The sequence below is a fragment of the Palaemon carinicauda genome, chromosome 11 (assembly GCF_036898095.1).
Source record: "Palaemon carinicauda isolate YSFRI2023 chromosome 11, ASM3689809v2, whole genome shotgun sequence".
In the NCBI taxonomy this organism is placed as follows: Eukaryota; Metazoa; Arthropoda; class Malacostraca; order Decapoda; family Palaemonidae; genus Palaemon; species Palaemon carinicauda.
In genome coordinates this window covers 64,874,118-64,892,619 of record NC_090735.1, presented here as the reverse complement: position 1 = coordinate 64,892,619, position 18,502 = coordinate 64,874,118, and the positions used below count along the sequence as shown (strand labels likewise).

The 18,502-nt window shown below is 39.8% G+C and overlaps 1 protein-coding gene across 2 annotated transcripts in view; it reads right to left on the bottom strand.

The window, feature by feature from the left end:
* The window catches only part of snz (snazarus), a 264,501-nt gene that overhangs the window by 68,823 nt on the left and 177,176 nt on the right, over positions 1 to 18,502 (bottom strand). For both annotated transcript variants that reach the window (XM_068383069.1, XM_068383070.1), the window contains one exon: positions 389 to 509. In XM_068383069.1, coding sequence (XP_068239170.1) covers positions 389 to 509 — 121 coding nt within the window. The remainder of the gene's footprint in view (positions 1 to 388; positions 510 to 18,502) is intronic.

Sequence of the window (18,502 nt, the reverse complement as noted above, 5' to 3'; positions counted from 1 at the left end):
TCTTGTAAGTCTTCAGGGGATAACAAGAAAAGAAATGAATTACTTTTATAAGGAAACCAAATGATACTTAGTGTTAATAAAATAGAAAAATTTTGATAGATCATACATAAAGATCTATACTGAATTTTAACAAGGGAAATAACATTCAATGAATTCATAAAAATTCATGTTTTATTTATGTGACATGGGGAAAATTAAAAGTAGCCTGAGGATCATGACTTTTAGAACATATCTATAAACATTAGCTCATAAATAGACAGCAAAGATCTTTAAGGAATGCATAAGTTTACACTTTTATAACTTTACTAAGAAAAATTTCAGAGAAACAGGAAGCAAAGCTTGAATGGGTGAGAGGAAAAGAAAGGCTAAGTATTGAATTAAATCTTACCTGAAGTAAATCTCCTTTACCAGATCCTTGTGGAGTGCTCTCTCGACTCTGATCAACACCCTTGGCCTTCTTCAAATTGTTGATGGCTGTCGCTTGCATTATTTCATTGATGATATTACGTCTGTTTGAGAGAAGATACTATAATGGCTATGCCAATCACTACTAATACTATAACATAAAATTTTTCCAATTTTAGACATTGGAAACAACAGCCAATAATTCACTGAGGAGGAAAACATTTTATAATGTTTTACCAAACCAATTTTTACAATGTAATAAATTTTTTTTTCTCATATTTGCATCAAATTTGTTTATATTAGATAATGTTTTGCATATAATTAAAGAAAAAATCTTACTGAGATCCCTAAAGAGACATTCATCCTTTGCCTCTCTTTTACTCTAATAAAATCTGGAAGTTTCCAGAAAGATGAAGAATGTATCTGAATCTAAAATTCCTTAAGAAAAATGCTTTGAAATCACTTTTAACTAAATAAATGGTCCATGGTATCATAAGAACATTCCCTATTCCAAACGTCTGTTGGGCATTAATATGTCTACCACAGATGACAAAGCACTTATACATTTTAAGGTAAATCTTTATTTGCCAACTGTATTCTCATTTTGGAATGTTTCACAATTTCCTGAATAAAAATGGAAAAGTTGAATGTTAAAAACCCTGCTCTATAAAATTAAACTTTTTGGGCTCAAGCCATGTCGTCGTGATGGAAGTTCCTTCATTAGTAGCTTCTTAGGTATATTTGACTACAGTAATATATCCCAGAGAATTTACCAAAGGTATCCAGAATTCTAACTCCTGGAGCGAATATCCCTTAAAATTTTAAAAGGGATATCGCGTAATATCCGAGGACGTATTCTTGACACATATCATAGCTATCTACACCCCTAATAGCGCCTTCGCTTCGAGGGGAAAAGTGGCAAGAATAAAAGGAGAATCGTTAAAGAGGCGACGCTCCTACTGTACTGTAAATAGTGCGCCAAATCGCCACCAAGCCATTCTTTCTCATGTAGCTTCGTTGACCGGTGTTATCCCGTGTTATCTCTCGCTATGATGTCTTCACCAGCCTCATCAGCTTCTGGAAAGTTAAGTAATATCTTTGAATTATGTAAATGTAAGCTCTTGCCAGTTTTGCTTTTCGATTGAGATCGTAATTAACGTAACAAGAGCTGTTGCCAGCCGAATGGCGTCATGGACGCGGTCGTTCTTTCTGTACATTTAGTAAGCCAGAACGAACCTTTCCCGGCATTATTTGCTTTAATAACTTATCCACTATTTAGAAATTTTAGCTAGGGATTCTTATATTATGTCATTGTTGTTGTGGATTTGGCTATTTATGATCGAGCCTCATGAGTGCTAGGCTTCCTAGCTTAGGCACCTACACACTTCATGCATGATATAACCTTCCTGGTAAAGTTTTATTTAAGGTCAGGCAATATTTTATACATTTAAGATATTACTGCTTTATTTTTTCCTCTTCCAAGATAGTATACAAGAGAGTTTCGGTGAACGATTCTCAATGCTCCTAGGCTACTAGCCTAGGGGCTTTAGTATTTTTTCATACATGTCCCCATTGCTCTTGTATCGTCTTTTAAAGGGAGACTGACACCTCCTATACCTTTTAAGTCGATACTAATCTCCTAGGAGATTTAAGAGCAATCCCCCTTCCCTCTGATTAGCCTAGGCTATCCTCAGTTTGCTTTGCTGTGAACTGAGTTCTGGCAAAGTTTTACTGAGACGTTTCGCTTTCTTTCTCCTAACCACTGAGTCGGTTTTGAGTTTAGAACAGGACATCAGAGTAATGAGTCTGTGTTAGGCATCTTACTGTCTTGGTGAAATGATTTCCTATGTCAGGTTAAGCTGCCTTTTCAGGAGGCTAGACCTCCCTAGTCCATACGTGGAGGGTTTTGTATGACAATCCCTCCTTCCTTGGTCTAGCAGACAGTCCTGTGCTGGTAGATTTTAGACCGAAGAAATTACTTCTTCACTGCCTAAGGTCTCTGTTACGAGATTCTGTTCTCTTGTGAGATTGTGTCCTGTGTGCCGCTCTCTCACTTGACTAACCCAACCTGGGGAAATGATTTCTCCTACCTGAGGTTACTCCATGAGATCAGAATCCTTTAAGTTGGGTGGTGCCTTCGGGCATTACCTTACTTATAGGACATCTACCCCCTCCCCTCTGTCTCTTTCGTGTTGGATGAGCCATCACCCTCCTGGCTGTCATTCTACATTTGACCCTAAGGATTATTTGTAGAACTGGCCGCCGGCAGGTACCCTCGTATTCTTTAGAGTGTTCTTCAGTCCTCCCTTGGACTGCCTTCCATAGCCCATGTGGATGGGATATGGTTGGGTGGAAGCCCAAATATAGTTCCCCCTTCCACTTGAACCCTCATTCTGGATGGAGGCCGGCAAGGCTGAGCTTTTGCCTTCCTCCATCCTCTCTTTTTCTCTGCCTTTAATTTTACTGGGCCATGTCGATTGTCTGCCGGCCGGCAGTTGCTCTGCCGCCGCTTACCGTGGGCGTCGCTGATCGACGACCCAACAACAATAGACATACTGGGACCGGCTGCCGGCTACTGAGTTGCCGGCTGGCAGCCGGTCACCCATAACCTGGACATTTGCCGCCGGGTCCTACTTGATGGAAGGATCCTCGGCTGCCGGCCGGCAGAGCCTTTGCCGGCGCCCTGCCGCCCATTACTTTGAAGACAGTAACTGCTTTCAATAGCCCAGAATAGACCGGCATATGCCGGCTAGTCCGGCAGGTGCCGGCAGGCCCGGCATGTGTCGGCAGGCCCGCCAGGACTGGCAGCATGCTGCCGACAGTCAGTGCTGTAGCCCAAAAGTTTTTTCCAACCTACAGGTGCTTCATGGGCAGCCTATTGTGAGACCATCACATATAAGAGAGCAATTCTCTCTACTAATTAATGGTTATTAACCATTATTGTTTTTAATCCCCAATATTGAACCTAGAAGATTGTGTTAAGAAGGCACTCTATATCAAAGGATATCATCCCCTAAAATTTTTTAAGAATTTAGAGTTCAATATCGGAGGAGGTCATAGCAATTGGCTGGACAGGAAACACATGTAGGTGTCTTTCCTATCTCTAGCTTACCCTATCCAAGCTTATATTATTATTATGTACGCTGAAATCTGAGAATTTCACCGAATACTTATATGCTTTTCTTTCTTTACAGGAGGAGCATCCCGAGTGCGGGAACAACTTTTGCAGGGTCCGTAGTAAGAACTTCTATGGCCATGGCATGTGCAGGGCCCATGCTCGCTGCGCAGTCACCAAGGGGGCTCTCAAGTACTGGGACCCACAGGTATGTACCGTTTGTGAAAAACTGGTGAATGAGGCTTTTGATGACCAAAAGTCTACTGAGTCAAGGGACGCAGCAAGGGAGACGCTGCGAAAATGTGTTAGGGGCTTCCAGAAGAACACCTCTGGCCCATACCTTCCTAATGAAAAGATGAGGGCTTGTCTTTTCCCTAGGGCATCTTCGGATGCGGTTATTCCCCAAGCTCAACCTGAGATTCCCTTTGTCCAGATTCCGGGAGAATCTGAAGTATCGGATGCCTTGGAGAGCATCCAATTAGAGGACAACATGTCAGTTGTCTCGGAGGAGACTGAGAACAATCTCCTAGTGGAGGAACTAGATCAGGTGGATGACGTACCACCTGAGGCCGAAGTCGAGAAAACCGAAACGATTTCGGTATCATCAGCCACGGTGACTAAGCCGGTGCCTTCGACTTCTTCCACTGCACCCCAGTTAGATTCCATCATGAGTACGTTGCACTCGCTGTTGTCTATGGTGCAGGACATTCAGAAGAAATCGTCCAAGAAAGAAGCTTCTCTTCGGACGGAAATGCATCAGCTGGTTGCAACACGTTTAGCCCCGAAGAAGCTAAACGTCAAGGATCTCCCCGCCTTCTCTGACGTCAACCCCTGGAGGTACGCAGAGCATATGCCTATGTGGGGGGGGGGGGATCTTCCTCTCAGAGAAACTGGGCACTGTCCCAGTAGAGGAAATTAAGTTCTGGTCCAGCAAAGGGGCCTATGCGGATTGCTATGTCCGTCTAAAGACGGAACCTGCATCCAAAGAGGAGACAGAGCCAAAGGAGACCATCGTCCTTGAACTCTCTAAGGCCCAGGCCTTATATACAACCACCTTGAAGGAGAGGGCCTTTACTAGCTCCAAGGTGCCGGCTTTCAGCAAGAAGCCCCCGTACTTCATTGTTGACCCCAAACGTGCCTTTCCCTTTATGGACAAAGGGCTTAAGGCAGCCTTAAAGGCAGTTGAGGCAGGGAAACCTTGCCCTACACTGGAAGAGTGTAGACCCTTCTCCCTCGCCTTTCCATCAGACAATGCAGACTGGAAGGATGTCCACAACACCTTCACAGTTGGGAAGCTGGAGGCAGATATTGCCGGACAACAGTTAGGCGAAGACCTCCCAAAGTTGTCAGACTTTCTCCTGCGCAGGGAACAGGAGACAAAAGAACGTCTTGCTGCTTCCATGTCTCTGCAGACTGGCCTAGAGACTATGGCAAGCATCCCGGATACCCCAGACATGTATATGGTCTCGCCAAATCTCATTTGGCGACGGTCACTAAGGACCTGTACAACTTTATTAAAGCCCGAAGGGCTTGCAGAGAGTTCGTGTTTGCCTCGGCTGCGGTGAGACACGAACCAAGGAAGCTGATAGCTTCCAACATCTGGGGAAAAGACCTCTTCCCAAGCAAAGTGGTCAAAGAGGTCGTGGACAAAGCCGCAACAGAGAACAGAAACCTTCTCTCTAAATGGGGCTTGTCCTCTAAAAGAAAATCTTCAGCTGATGAGAGTCCCCAGCCGAAGAGTAAGTCGAAACGACCAAGAGTGCCCTCTCGGCCGAAACAACAGCAACAGCTTCCCGTGGCCACGGTGCCCCAGAAGGTGGCACAACCACCCACCACCTTCCAACTGGTGCCCCAAACGCTGGCGACCCAATCGCCTGTGTTCACCGCAGTTTTCGAAATGCAGTCAACAACCTTTAGGCCGAAGTCTCGAGGATCCTCTAGACGCCCCTTCAGAGGTAGGGGCAACAAAGGTGGACGTGGCCAAGGAGGTAAATCCTCCAACCAGCACTCAAAGTGAGATGCTACCGGTAGGAGGGAGACTTTTCCTCTTCCGGGATCGTTGGACCTTCGATCCCTGGGCCCACAGCCTAATCAAGAACGGACTAGGGTGGAGTTGGAGCTCAACTCCACCAAACTTCCCTCAATTCTTCCAACACTCAACCCCCATATTGGAAGAATATGTTCAGGAACTCTTGAACAAAAGAGTTATAAGGAAGGCGAAGTCCATCAGATTCCAGGGAAGGCTATTTTGTGTTCCGAAGAAGGACTCGGAAAAGCTCAGAGTCATTCTGGACTTGTCACCACTCAACAAGTTCATAGTGAACTACAAGTTCAAAATGCTGACGCTTCAACACATCAGGACCCTTTTGCCCAAACGGGCATACACAGTCTCCATAGACATGACGGATGCTTACTGGCATGTTCCAATCAGCCGTCAAGTTTCCCCCTACCTGGGATTCAAACTACAAAAAAAAAAAGTATGTTTTCAGAGCCATGCCCTTCGGTCTGAAGGGTATTCACCAAGCTTGCAAATGCAGTCATTTATCAACTATGCCTAAAGGGAATCCAGGTGGTAGCCTACCTGGACAACTGGCTGGTGTGGGCAGCATCCGAGGAAGAGTGCATACAAGCCTCCAAGGAAGTGATCCGGTTCCTGGAACACTTAGGATTCAAGATCAACTAGGAAAAATCTCGACTATCTCCAGCTCAAAAGTTTCAGTGGCTGCGCATCCACTGGGACTTGCAGTCACACTGCCTTTCCATTCTGTCAAAGAAGAGGAAAGAGATAGCAGGATCTGTCAAAAGACTTCTTCAATCCGCCAGGATATCAAGAAGGCAACAGGAGAGTGTTTGGGTCCCTCCAGTTCGCCTCAGTGACAGATCCAGATTGAGAGCACGATTAAAAGATGCATCAGGAGTTTGGAGAAAATACGCATCAAACGCTCGAAGAGATCTACAAAGACTGATACCAAATCGTCTGTGATCACTACTCAAGCCATGGTCGGAGGCCAAGAACCTAAGGAACAAGGTACCCTTACAACCACCTCCACCGTCAGTCACCGTTCACACGGATGCCTCGAAAGAGGGGTGGGGAGGTCACTCTCATCACCGGAAAGTCCAAGGAACCTGGTCTCCCCTTTTCAAGACCTTCCACATCAATTTTCTGGAAGCCATGGCAGTTTTTCTTTCTCTGCAGAAACTGAAACTCCGCTGCTCAATCCACATCCGTCTGGTTCTAGACAGCGAAGTCATAATGAGATGCCTAAACCTACAGGGCTCAAGATCGTCTCACATAAACCAAGTGATACTGGCCATCCTCCGTCTAGCGGAGAAGAAGAGATGGCACTTGTCAGCAGTCCACCTTCAAGGGTTCGATAGAGTCAGAATGGTCCCTAGACGCAAGATCATTCTCCTTCATATTACGCAAAGTCCCAGGACTGCAGATAGACCTCTTCGCAACGAGCGACAAGAAGAAGCTACCCCGGTACGTAGCCCTGTACGAGGATCCTCTAGCGCAGTGGTTCCCAAACTATCTTACCTGACGCCCCCTTTTTGCTTCCAGTAGACAGGTACGCCCCCACTCCTCTTTTTTTTTTATATGAAATGATTCTTATATTCATTTCTTAGCATTGTACAGGAAAACAGATTTCTGTTTGTATTACATTTTAATAATGAAAGCCACTCAAACAAATAATAGTACATTCCACTAACTAAAAACGAAACATTTGGTTCAAAGTGAGCGAAAAAAAGTTTGAACATTAGCAAATTGGCAAAATTGAGTTGCAATTTTAAGAATAGATAATTTGAAAACATGGCATATAATATTTGGAAATACTTATGAGACTAAGGCACAATTTATGTAATGACAGATATTTGTTCTTTTAATGATTTTATTATTCTATTAAACAAGTAATTTCGAGCAGATGACTTCACGCCCCCCTTGTATCGTCCTCACGCCCCCCTAGTGAGGCGCGCCCCCCAGTTTGGGAACCACTGCTCTAGCGGAAGCAATGGATGCAATGTCCATAGATTGGAACAGATGGTCCAAGATCTACCTATTCCCTCCAACCAACCTTCTGCTGAAAGTCCTCGACAAACTGAGATCCTTTCGAGGGACAGCAGCAATAGTGGCCCACAAGTGGCCCAACAGCGTCTGGTTCCCTCTAGTAACGGAACTACGCCTGAAGCTGATCCCGTTGCCGGACTCAGTTCTGACTCAGCAAGTGCAGAAATTGACTGTCTCAGCTTCATAAGCGAAAACCCAGAACCTTCATCTCATGATTTTCTCGCCTTAGCGGTCAAGAAACGCTTCGGGATTTCTAGGGACAGTATTAACTTCTTAGAAGAATAAAAGTCAAAGTCAACAAGACAATATGAGTCTTCCTGGAAGAAGTGGGTAGCCTTTGTCAATTCGAAGAAACCTAAGGAGATTTCTACGGATTTCTGTTTGTCCTTCTTCATCCATCTTCATGAACAAGGTTTAGCAGCCAATACGATTACTACAAGTAAATCTGCCCTAGCCAGACCAATGCTTTACGCCTTCCAGGTAGACTTTTCCAATGAGATCTTCAACAAGATTCCTAAAGCCTGCGCTAAACTTCGGCCCGCAGCTCCTCCAAAGCCCATTTCATGGTCTTTGGATAAGGTTCTTCACTTAGCATCAACCCTGAACAATGAGGATTGCTCGCTGAAAGACTTGACTCAAATGGTGATATTCTTATTTGCACTAGCCTCAGGAGCCAGAGTTAGCGAAATAGTGGCCCTCTCGAGGGATGATATCCACATTCAGTTCACAGACAGCGGAGAACTGAACCTCTTTCCGGACCCGACGTTTCTCACCAAGAACAAGCTGCCCACTAAGAGATGGGGGTCCCTGGAGAATCTGCCCTCTGAAGGAAGAAGCATCCCTCTGCCCAGTGGAATGCCTAAAGGTCTATCTTCGTAGAACTTCAGACTTTAAGGGAGGTCAGCTTTTCAGGGGAGAGACTTCCAGTTCAACGTTATCCTATAAACAGTTAAGAGCGAAAATCACTTATTTTATAAGCAGAGCGGATCCAGACAGTACACCCGCAGGTCATGATCCGAGAAAAGTTGCCTCGTCTCTGAATTTCTTTCAGATGATGTCGTTTATAAGCCTTCGTGTTTATACTGGATGGAAGTCGTCCAGAGTTTTCTTCAAGCACTACGCGAAGCAATTACAAGAAATAAAATTTCATGTGGTGGCGGCAGGCAGTGTAATAAAACCTGCCGCTTGATTACTGCGAAGAACAGTGCACTATTTAGGACTTTTAGTGAAGGGTGTACATGATAAACTCTCAAGGCATATCATGTTGAGTATTGTGTTTAGTGATGACACTATAGACTGTTCTATTCACACGGGTGACTTTAAGCATAACAGACTGACACAAGTGCCAGGCATACCTATATGCACAGTGTTCCTAGTAACAACAGAATACATAGTGAAATTCTTATATTTCCCATAGAGTGGCTGGTGTTTCCTTTTCAGGTGAAACTGATTTTTATTTTCTGTTATTACTGTTTATGCTTCTATGCAGAATTGTTCAGTGTAATATGTAATTGATTACATCTATGATTTCTAAATTTATTGTAATAAACAATAGAATGAATCTTTGCGTCTCTTTCGCCTCAAACATTCTAGTTTTAGAATAGTCAAAAGCATCCTTGATTCTTTCAATATTTGAGAAAATATTGGGAACTAAGATTACTATTGTTCCAAGCAAACAGGTAAGAACTTATTGTACTAGACTGTTCATTTTACTGTTTAAGGTTTCCTACACGTATATAAACCTGTCTGTCTCTTTAACAACAGACCTGGGAGGTACCAGTAACTTGCACAGATCAATACCATCTAAGTACAAACTATGCTTTACGTATATGATGACACTAATATACAAACTGTTTGCTAGATTGTTTCCTTGAACTCACAATCCTCGGGTTTTTTCCTTGAGTCTGCCCAGACTCTTCCCTGTAGGGGGCAGGAAGCACTGACATATTTCATGATCAGCTGATTGATGTATAACGGTAACATCAAGTGTCTCTAGGTCTAGAAGACCAAAAGGAAAGATTTATCTCGAGATGAACAGCACTATTGAAAATCCACAGATACATTAATGCTCTGGTAAACTTCCATCACAAGGACATGGCCTGAGCCCAAAAAACGGATTTTGAGCGAAGCGAAAAATCTATTTTTGGGTGAGGTAGCCATGTCGTCCTGATGTACCCACCCTCTTTTTGACAAAAGGATAATGAATCCCTCCCTATGGTACTGTATCTGCAACACCTACAAAGCTACAAAGAATGGCTTGGTGGCGCCGCGCGGTGGCGATTTGGCGCACTATTTACAGTACAGTAGGAGCGTCGCCTCTTTAACGACTCTCCTTTTATTCTTGCCACTTTTCCCCTCGAAGCGAAGGCGCTATTAGGGGTGTAGATAGCTATGAGACGTGTCAAGAATACGTCCTCTGATATTACGCGATATCCCTTTAAAAATTTTAAGGGATATTCGCTCCAGGAGTTAGAATTCTGGATACCTTTGGTAAATTCTCTGGGATATATCACTGTAGTCAAATATACCTAGGAAGCTACTAATGAAGGAACTTCCATCAGGACGACATGGCTACCTCACCCAAAAATAGATTTTTCGCTTCGCTCAAAATCCGTTTATTAAAATAGTAAAGTCAATTATTTTCTTAAAATGATTTTTTCCCCAATAGATGTCTTTTTAAGGCAAACTAATACCTTGACTAATGCTATAACAATAGCTAGGTCAGTAAATAAGTGCACCACCAGTAGAATTTTCAGTAAAGAAAATTGTCAAAAAAGTAGGACACCAGCAGAACAGTTGTTACATTGATAAACACCTATAGATCAGTCATTAGAATGTGGAAGACCTGTAGAACTGTCATTGAAACACCTGCAGAACAATGATTAGAATAGTGAATACCAATATCAAGGTCAGTAACATGAAATGCCGTAAGTCAGTAAAGTGGGGGAGCACCTATAGTCAGTAATATAATGGAATACCAGTGTTGACCATGAAGAAATTAGTAGTCGTAACGGTTTCCCTGGTTTTGTTAATGCCATAATTTTTTACATAAAAAAAGGTTTGATTTTTCACCAAATGAACCTCACATCTGTCAACCAATGGCAAACCATCAAGAGAATCTTCAAAACTCTGGTTTTATTCAAAGTTCAGATCCAACAAAATTTCAAATTAACAATTTCTTTTACAATGCATATGCTTGACCTTATAAATATTGAGGAAAAATCAAAACTCAATATTATCCTTAAAGTTCAGGATTATCCTAACAGTTACGTGGTGCAACTTTATGTAATCATATTGATCCAAATCTGGCGTGAAATTAAAGAGTTGAACTATATGTAAATCCACAGCAAAATTTCCTTTTTTTTAAGTGGCAATTTAATAAAAAGACAAACCAAAAGTATCTTAAAGACTCGAGAGACATTAAGTTAAATTTAAATTTACCTTTTTCTATTGTGAAACTTTATGACATGCCACTTTCTTTTTTAAACTTATGAGAAACAGATTTAAATGTCATCTTTTGTTGCAAATAACATACTGTACAATGGAAAATGGCTGTCTGCTAAAGAAGGTTGATGGGAGAAGTACAAGAGAAAGGCCAAGGTTTGGGTGGATGGATGAAGTGAAGAAAGCTCTGGGTGATAGGAGGATAGATGTGAGAGAGGCAAGAGAGCATGCTAGAAATAGGAATGAATGGAGAGCGATTGTGACGGAATTCCGGTAGGCCCTGCTGCTTCCTCCCGTGCCTTAGATGACCGCGGAGGTAGCAGCAGTAGGGGATTCAGCATTATGAAGCTTCATCTGTGGTGGATAACGGGGGAGGGTGGGCTGTGGCAGCCTAGCAGTACCAGCTGAACTCGGTTGAGTCCCTTGTCAGGCAGTGAAATGTTAAACTTATTTTTACTTCAATTGTAAAATGAGCACTTCTTACGTATCAATTGTTTTGTGGTTAGCGCGACTGTCTCAACTTCCATGAATCCCTCAGACTAATGGTTCTGTTTTTGTATAAAAATTCAATAAATCAGTTCGATTATATCTTATTTGAATGGCTGCATGTACCATTATTATTATTATTATTATTATTGATAATTTTTATTAAAGGGAAGACCTGCATTATATACAGGAAGTGCGCCATACTGTTGCACAGTAGAGGATTTCTGTACATGCTATTTACAGTTTGGGTATGAGGACTGTTAGGATTCTCTGGCTGGTTTAGTAGGTAATGCATCTTAGTCAACTTTATAGCATTTCTACCTGTACTCTGACATGTTTCCGTGCTTTTTCGGGCTGATAAGGTACTTGGCTAGTTAATGACTGTACTATACTGGTATAGAGATGGACTATAAATTGAATAAATATTCTGGAAATAGAAGGCTGGTCTGTCTCTCAAATGCATATTACATCTTAATTAACTTTCTTCCCACCTCTACTCTTTCATGTTTCCATGTTTTTCCAGGCTAATAAGGTACTCGGCTAATTAAGAACCAAGTGTTATGCTGATACACAAATCGGCAACAAAGTGAATAAATAATCTGGAACAGAAGGCATACAATATCATTTGGTCGTCGTCATTATCTGGAGGGTGCGAATCGTGTTGCTATGCTTATTGTTTGTTTAAGTACATCTGGACTCATGAAGGGTTCTCTGAAGCTATGTTCATCTGACCTGGTCAACCATATACCCTGCAAGGACAGACATTCCTCTAGGTAGTGTTGCAAAGTATGACTATCCTGTCTGTGGCAGACTTGACACTTGGTGTTGACTGGTTTCTCTGCATTTGTATTTACTCCGATAACTTGCCACATGTACTGTATGAGTACCCCATTCTGATTCTGGACATTGCTATTTGTTGTCGGCATTTGTGGAGAGAGATGGCGCTGTAGTTTGGTGGTCCTAATTTCCCATTGATAGCAAGATATCTTCTAGCTGACTCACTATTGCTATTCTAACATTGTCTCTCCTTTTCCTTACCTATCTCTATTCCTGACTTTCTTCTGATGGAAGATATTGGTATTGCTGTCTTATACTGGACTTCTCTTCTTCTCGCACCTTCTCTGGCTAAGACATTCGCTCGGTCATTTCCTGGTATCCAAACATGTGAGGGGGCCGAGATGAACTTGATTAACCCTCCTTTGTTGTTGATCTGGCTTATTACATTATCTTACAAATTCAACCATTAACCACTTCAGTCTTTTCTCCAATAAAGTAAATGTAGAGTTTAGTGATTCGCTTGAACAAACCTCTCTACCTCATCCACATCAGTCATTTGGAGTGTAGTAAAATTTTTAAAAATAAATTATTAAAGAGACTTTAAATTAGTATTTAAGATGACTATTTAATAAAGTCAAATATACTACTGTACAAGGTACATAGTTAATTTCGGCTAAAATTTAGAAATTATGCCAATTGCAGAGTAAAGTTAATACAATACAGTAATTCAAGTTTCCATATAATGAATAAGCCTACCCTACTAGACAGATTTCCTGCATGGTTTCAAAGTTACATATATGATTAGTTTAAACATTTTAACAATAGATAATGGTCAATCTCATGATAAATTGGTTATAGTTGCCAGCTAACTAAAGAAGGTTAGGTCCAGATAATTCATTTAGATATCACTTAATAATACCCAGTAAGCCCACAAACCAGTGCTGGTAAGATAGACTGTAACAATGTCTTCAGACATGCATCATCACTTAAGCACATCAGAAACCAATGGAGTACAAGGTCATCCTTCCAATTCCAGATGGAGGAGGTGATGCTCATTTGGACAGGATGCAATCAGCTTTTGTGGGTCTTGGGATAAAGGTAACAAAGAAATATTTGACTCAATAGTGGAAAGTACAAGTTATAATTATTCCACTATTTTGGGCATGTTGTAGATAAAGAGGTAGTCCAATGGATCAGGCAGTTCCTCACTGAGTTGCTTAAATTCAAGCCAGTCAGTAGTTCCGAAGTTGTTAAGCCTATATGCTGCGGGGTATAGGAATTGCTTTTGTGTGATATTGTAGCAGATTCTGTGTGTTTCATGTGGAGAACAAACAGTTTTTATTGTATGAGCCCAAAGATACCTGTGGGGAGTTGGTAGCATATTCAAATTAAATATTTTAGTGCATACTTAAACTTCTGCTAAGCAAAAAGAGTCTAGTTCTTCCAAGCAGTTGGGTACTACATTCGTCAGTATGACTAGAAATTTGGAAATGGTTGGGTCCCCCATACATATTCAAGTTTGCTCATTCACCGGGCTTTCTCGTCATATTGACAACTTCACCTACAATGTGGTATACACTGTGTTTTGTCAGATTAGAGTTAAAGAACACAGATTAGCAAAGTTAAACAATGTTAGGCTGGTCACTACTCTGTTAAATGCCTGCCCGGGAACACGTGTTCAATCAATGAAAGAGATGTTTCGTCATCTTATTCTTGACCCCTTAGCATAGAAGGTAGATACCCTTATTAACTACAGTACAGGAAAATCTAGAATTTTACACATTACCAACTTTTACCCTGATCTTGTAGGCTTCCTGTGAACCCCAGTCTCTTAACACCCCTGTTCAAAACACAAACTCATCTATTTTACATCTACTGAGGACTTTTGATGACATTCTCAAACCCAATTTTCGAAACACCCTACATTGTCCGCTATTACTCTATAAAGTGTACTACAGTAATACCTTGACATACGAGCGCCTTAACATACAAGCATTTTGAGATACGAGTAAGCCGGCGAGCAAATTTTTGCATCGAGATACGAGCACAAACTTGAGATACAAGCATGCTTAAAGATGTTGACGCTAGATGGCCGAGAGCTTGGGAGTACTCTAAGCCCACATCACTCGTTCATTTCACGGGATCATCGACTTAAGTACACATTTCCTGTTTTGTCTTTGCGTTATTTACGTGATTTTAACGGTATATTTTTTAACATTCTTCATAATAAGTGATAGATCCTAAGAAAGGGAGTGGTAACGTTGGCAGTGAGAAGAAAAAACATATGATGACGATAGTGGTGGAGCACGAAATTGTCGAGAAACATGAGTGTGGTGTCCACGTGAGTGAGTTAGCATGCCATTACGAGCCGAGTACCTCAACAATATGTGCAATCCTCAAACAATGAAAAAATACAAATAAAAAAAGTATAAAAAGTAATTAAGAATAAGATTTAAAAAATTAAGCTAAGTTCAGTTAATTTAATTTTAAGTTTTAAGTGTTATGCTATGTGAAAGAAACCATAAATTTGTATCATCCAATTCTCTCTGCTTCCTTTCCTGCCTCCCTCCACCTTCGCACACCGCCGTTAGCCACTACAGTCTGTCTCGAAGGTAAGAACTCTATAATAAAGTCACATTTTATTGCAGATCAAAGCCAGCAATCATTTACAGTATGTAACTTTGTGAGTGTGTGTAAAGTATTATAGCAATTAAAAGCATGTTTTTCCACTGATATATAATTGATTTGGGTGTATTTAAGAGGGGAGGAACGGATTAAATGTCTTTATTATTTTATATTAGAAAAATTGACTTGAGATACTAATAAATTGACATACGAGCTTGGTCCTGGAACGCATCATGCTCGTATGTCAAGGTATTACCGTTTTATTTTGTATGAAAAATTATAGTTTGCTAATTTTTATGAGTTCCAGTCTAAGAAGAGATCGCTAGAACTACCTAGATTCATGTTGTTGAAACTATAAAGGGTCCTTTTAGGGAAAAGAATTTCCATATAAGGTTTTTTTTTTTTTATAGATTTCCAATCTCAGCCTCTATAGGGTATTGATCAATGCTTAATTTGGTACTCAAGCATCTAGGATTAGACATCTACTTTCAGGTCTTATATTTATCCCTGTCAGAATAGGTTGTTAGTATTCAGGTCTAATTGTCAGGTTGGGGCTGTGGTTCTACATTTTCAGTGGGTTCAGTTTTGAATCTTTGAGAAACTTTCACTTATAGATTTAACAGCAAATACATTATAGTCTGCAAGCACTATCTTTTAAGGTGGCCTTTGGAAGTTGAGTTAATTGTGATTGTGTCTTGTTTGCCTTAATTCAGAGCTAAATTGTGGTGAGGCTAAGAGTTGGTTATAATTTCATTTTTTTTATTTAACTTCTACATATTAGAAATAGTTGTATTTCATCTGAGAATAGTGGCCTTCATTCATTAAGGGATGTTCAATATATTTTGAACAAACTATAGACATTGCAGGTGGTGCCCCTAATTGACCATGTGAGCTTATAATGTCAATTTATCCTCTGTCCAAAGACCAGTGTCATTTCTTGTTGAAGGTATGGGCTATAAAAAAAAAATCAGTAAGTGTGAATCAAAATCTTTTATAAACTTTTATAATCCTTGAAGATTAAGGTTCTCGACATTATGAGTAAAGCTTTATCTTTTAATTTTCGGTGTTACACATTATTTTGAGGAGTCCTGACCTTCTTATAGAGAACATTGGCCTCTAGGTCCTATAGTGGGTGCTGCTTCGGTCTTCTAAATGTTATGAACAAATTTAAATGATTTCTTCTCAATATTTCAAATTTGTTAGAAAAACAATCTGGAGCCTTATTAGCAAACTAACAATCAAGATGATTCTCATTAAATTCTAGACATACAGTCTAGAATTCTAATTAGGTTCTACTGTACATTTCAAACTTTGTTAACATCTCTTTCCTTCACTGGCATCCAACCTCCATCAGTGTGTGGGAATCAGCATTATGAACACCAGGGGAGGTTCATACAAATAAACTGAATTTTGATAATGAAATTTTTTATTTCTATTCTGTACTCACCTCATGTTCATGCTCACCCTCCTCCCCAGTGGCTTGGGATGTCAAGGAAAAGGGAATACCTTCAGTTTCAAAACTCAGAGATGGGCAACTCTTAGAGTGCTAATCATTAACCATTAGATTGTCTTATTACGTTAGCGAAAGGAAAGAAAAGTAAATAAAAAATTGATTAATTTTGGGGTAAACGTCAATGAAACGAGATTCTGGAGAAGAAGCAATGTGAACATCAGGGAAGTATATGAATAAAAAAATGTAATCTTAAAATTTTGCATTTCATGGTGTTATTTGACAACAATAATTTACTTTTCACTATAACATTATTTTATGTTATTGAATAGTCTGCGCAGGTTTTCTTAGCAAGATCATTAGTAGTGTTTCAAATTTTCTGTGAGTTTTTTTAATAATTTATACAGTACTTATGTTTACCAGCATTAACTTATCTCAAGTTTTTCTTGATAATGTATACTTAAGTTTACCAGCATTGAGTTCTTAAGTTTATTTTCTATTAATTCATTTACACAGCAACTCATTATTTATTCACTTTTTTAATATTCTATTTTTAAAGATTTTCATTCACTTGGTTATTAAGTCATTGAGGGGAGATTCTTTGTTGATTTAACTCGAGTGACACTTGGCTTAGAAATATTTGTATCATACACGAATGAATGAGGTAATTGTGTTTGCGGCTCTTCCGTTCTTTATTAGCTGCATGGTTTACTGTGGAGTACCAGATTTTGTTTGCTTTCCTTAAAGATGTTACTCATATATTGGGATATATTATCCTTGGTTTCTTTATCCTGGTAGTTGGGATAAGTTTTAGCTTGGAAGGATTTTCTTCATTGACTCCCTAACCATTGCAACTTTGCTGCCTGCAAAACAGATTTTCAAAGTTTTATCTTTTTTTTGGAACATTCAGGTTTATTAGCCCTGACCCCCACAAGCTGCATAGGTCTTTCAGGATCTTTTCTTCATATTGAGGTATCAGAGGATAAAAATTCCACCCATCAAAGTTGACATTGAGGCTATTTTAAAGTAATAGGTACTGCATATGATGAGACAAAATTACCCTTCAATAAAAAATGGCCTCCTTCATAATTCTATGAAATTTTAGAGTGACTGACTCGACTACAGTAAAACTGACAGACGTAAAATGCATATGCCAACACTGGATCCAGCTTATTCTCTCTTCTCCTTCTTTTTTTTTTTTTACTTCTGCAGGTGAATATGTCATATGAATTTTTACAAAGCATGAAACATGCTATGTTTGTATGATGGATTTGCAGTGAAAAAAATATTTTTGTCAAAAAGAAAAAAAAAAAGGTACCAGTGTGTTTGAAAATAATAAACAACAGCTTATCCTATAACAGTTACCAATATAAAAGGCTGAAACACCATGTAATATACAGCATAGGATCGCTTAAGTATGATGTACAGTGACAGATAAAACAACATTAAATTTCACTAAGACTAATACTAAATTCTACACATTCCATGGTTAGATATTAGTAAAATAGTTGTCAACCATGCAAAATACAAAAAAGAAAGCAGACCACCAAGCCATATCTGTTAATAGAAACCAGCAATGATATTAGTTTATCAAAGCCACCAAAGAACCAATTGCTTCCAGTAATCTTTAGTCTTGAAAGGGTTAAAATATACAAAAAATCAAGACAAATTTTCTTAAGCCTCAATGTACAGTACTATATGTATATTTTGCATATAATGATGTTTATGTTTTGTATAGTTACTCTTCAATTTCCTGAAATAGCTAAGAGAATGATGAAAATGTCTTCCTTAACATTCTATACATCAACCATTGAACAAAGCATTCAAGCACAATTAAACAACCATCATGTGAAGGCAATGAGCTTCAGCCATTAAAGAATTATCCTAATAAAACTAAGCTTTATATCAATAAACATTTGACACCCAGTAATAGATAAGCCAGTCAACAATTTCTTTCTCAAGCTTTGTTGAAAAGAAAAATATGCATTTATAATTCACTGACATATTACTATAATTTTCCTTCTTAAAAAAAATGTTAATTTATCTGTATTTTTCTAAATATTTACAATAAGATAATAGCATACATTATCAACAACAATTAATTATTACTAAACATGGTAAAAATCTTTGGTAA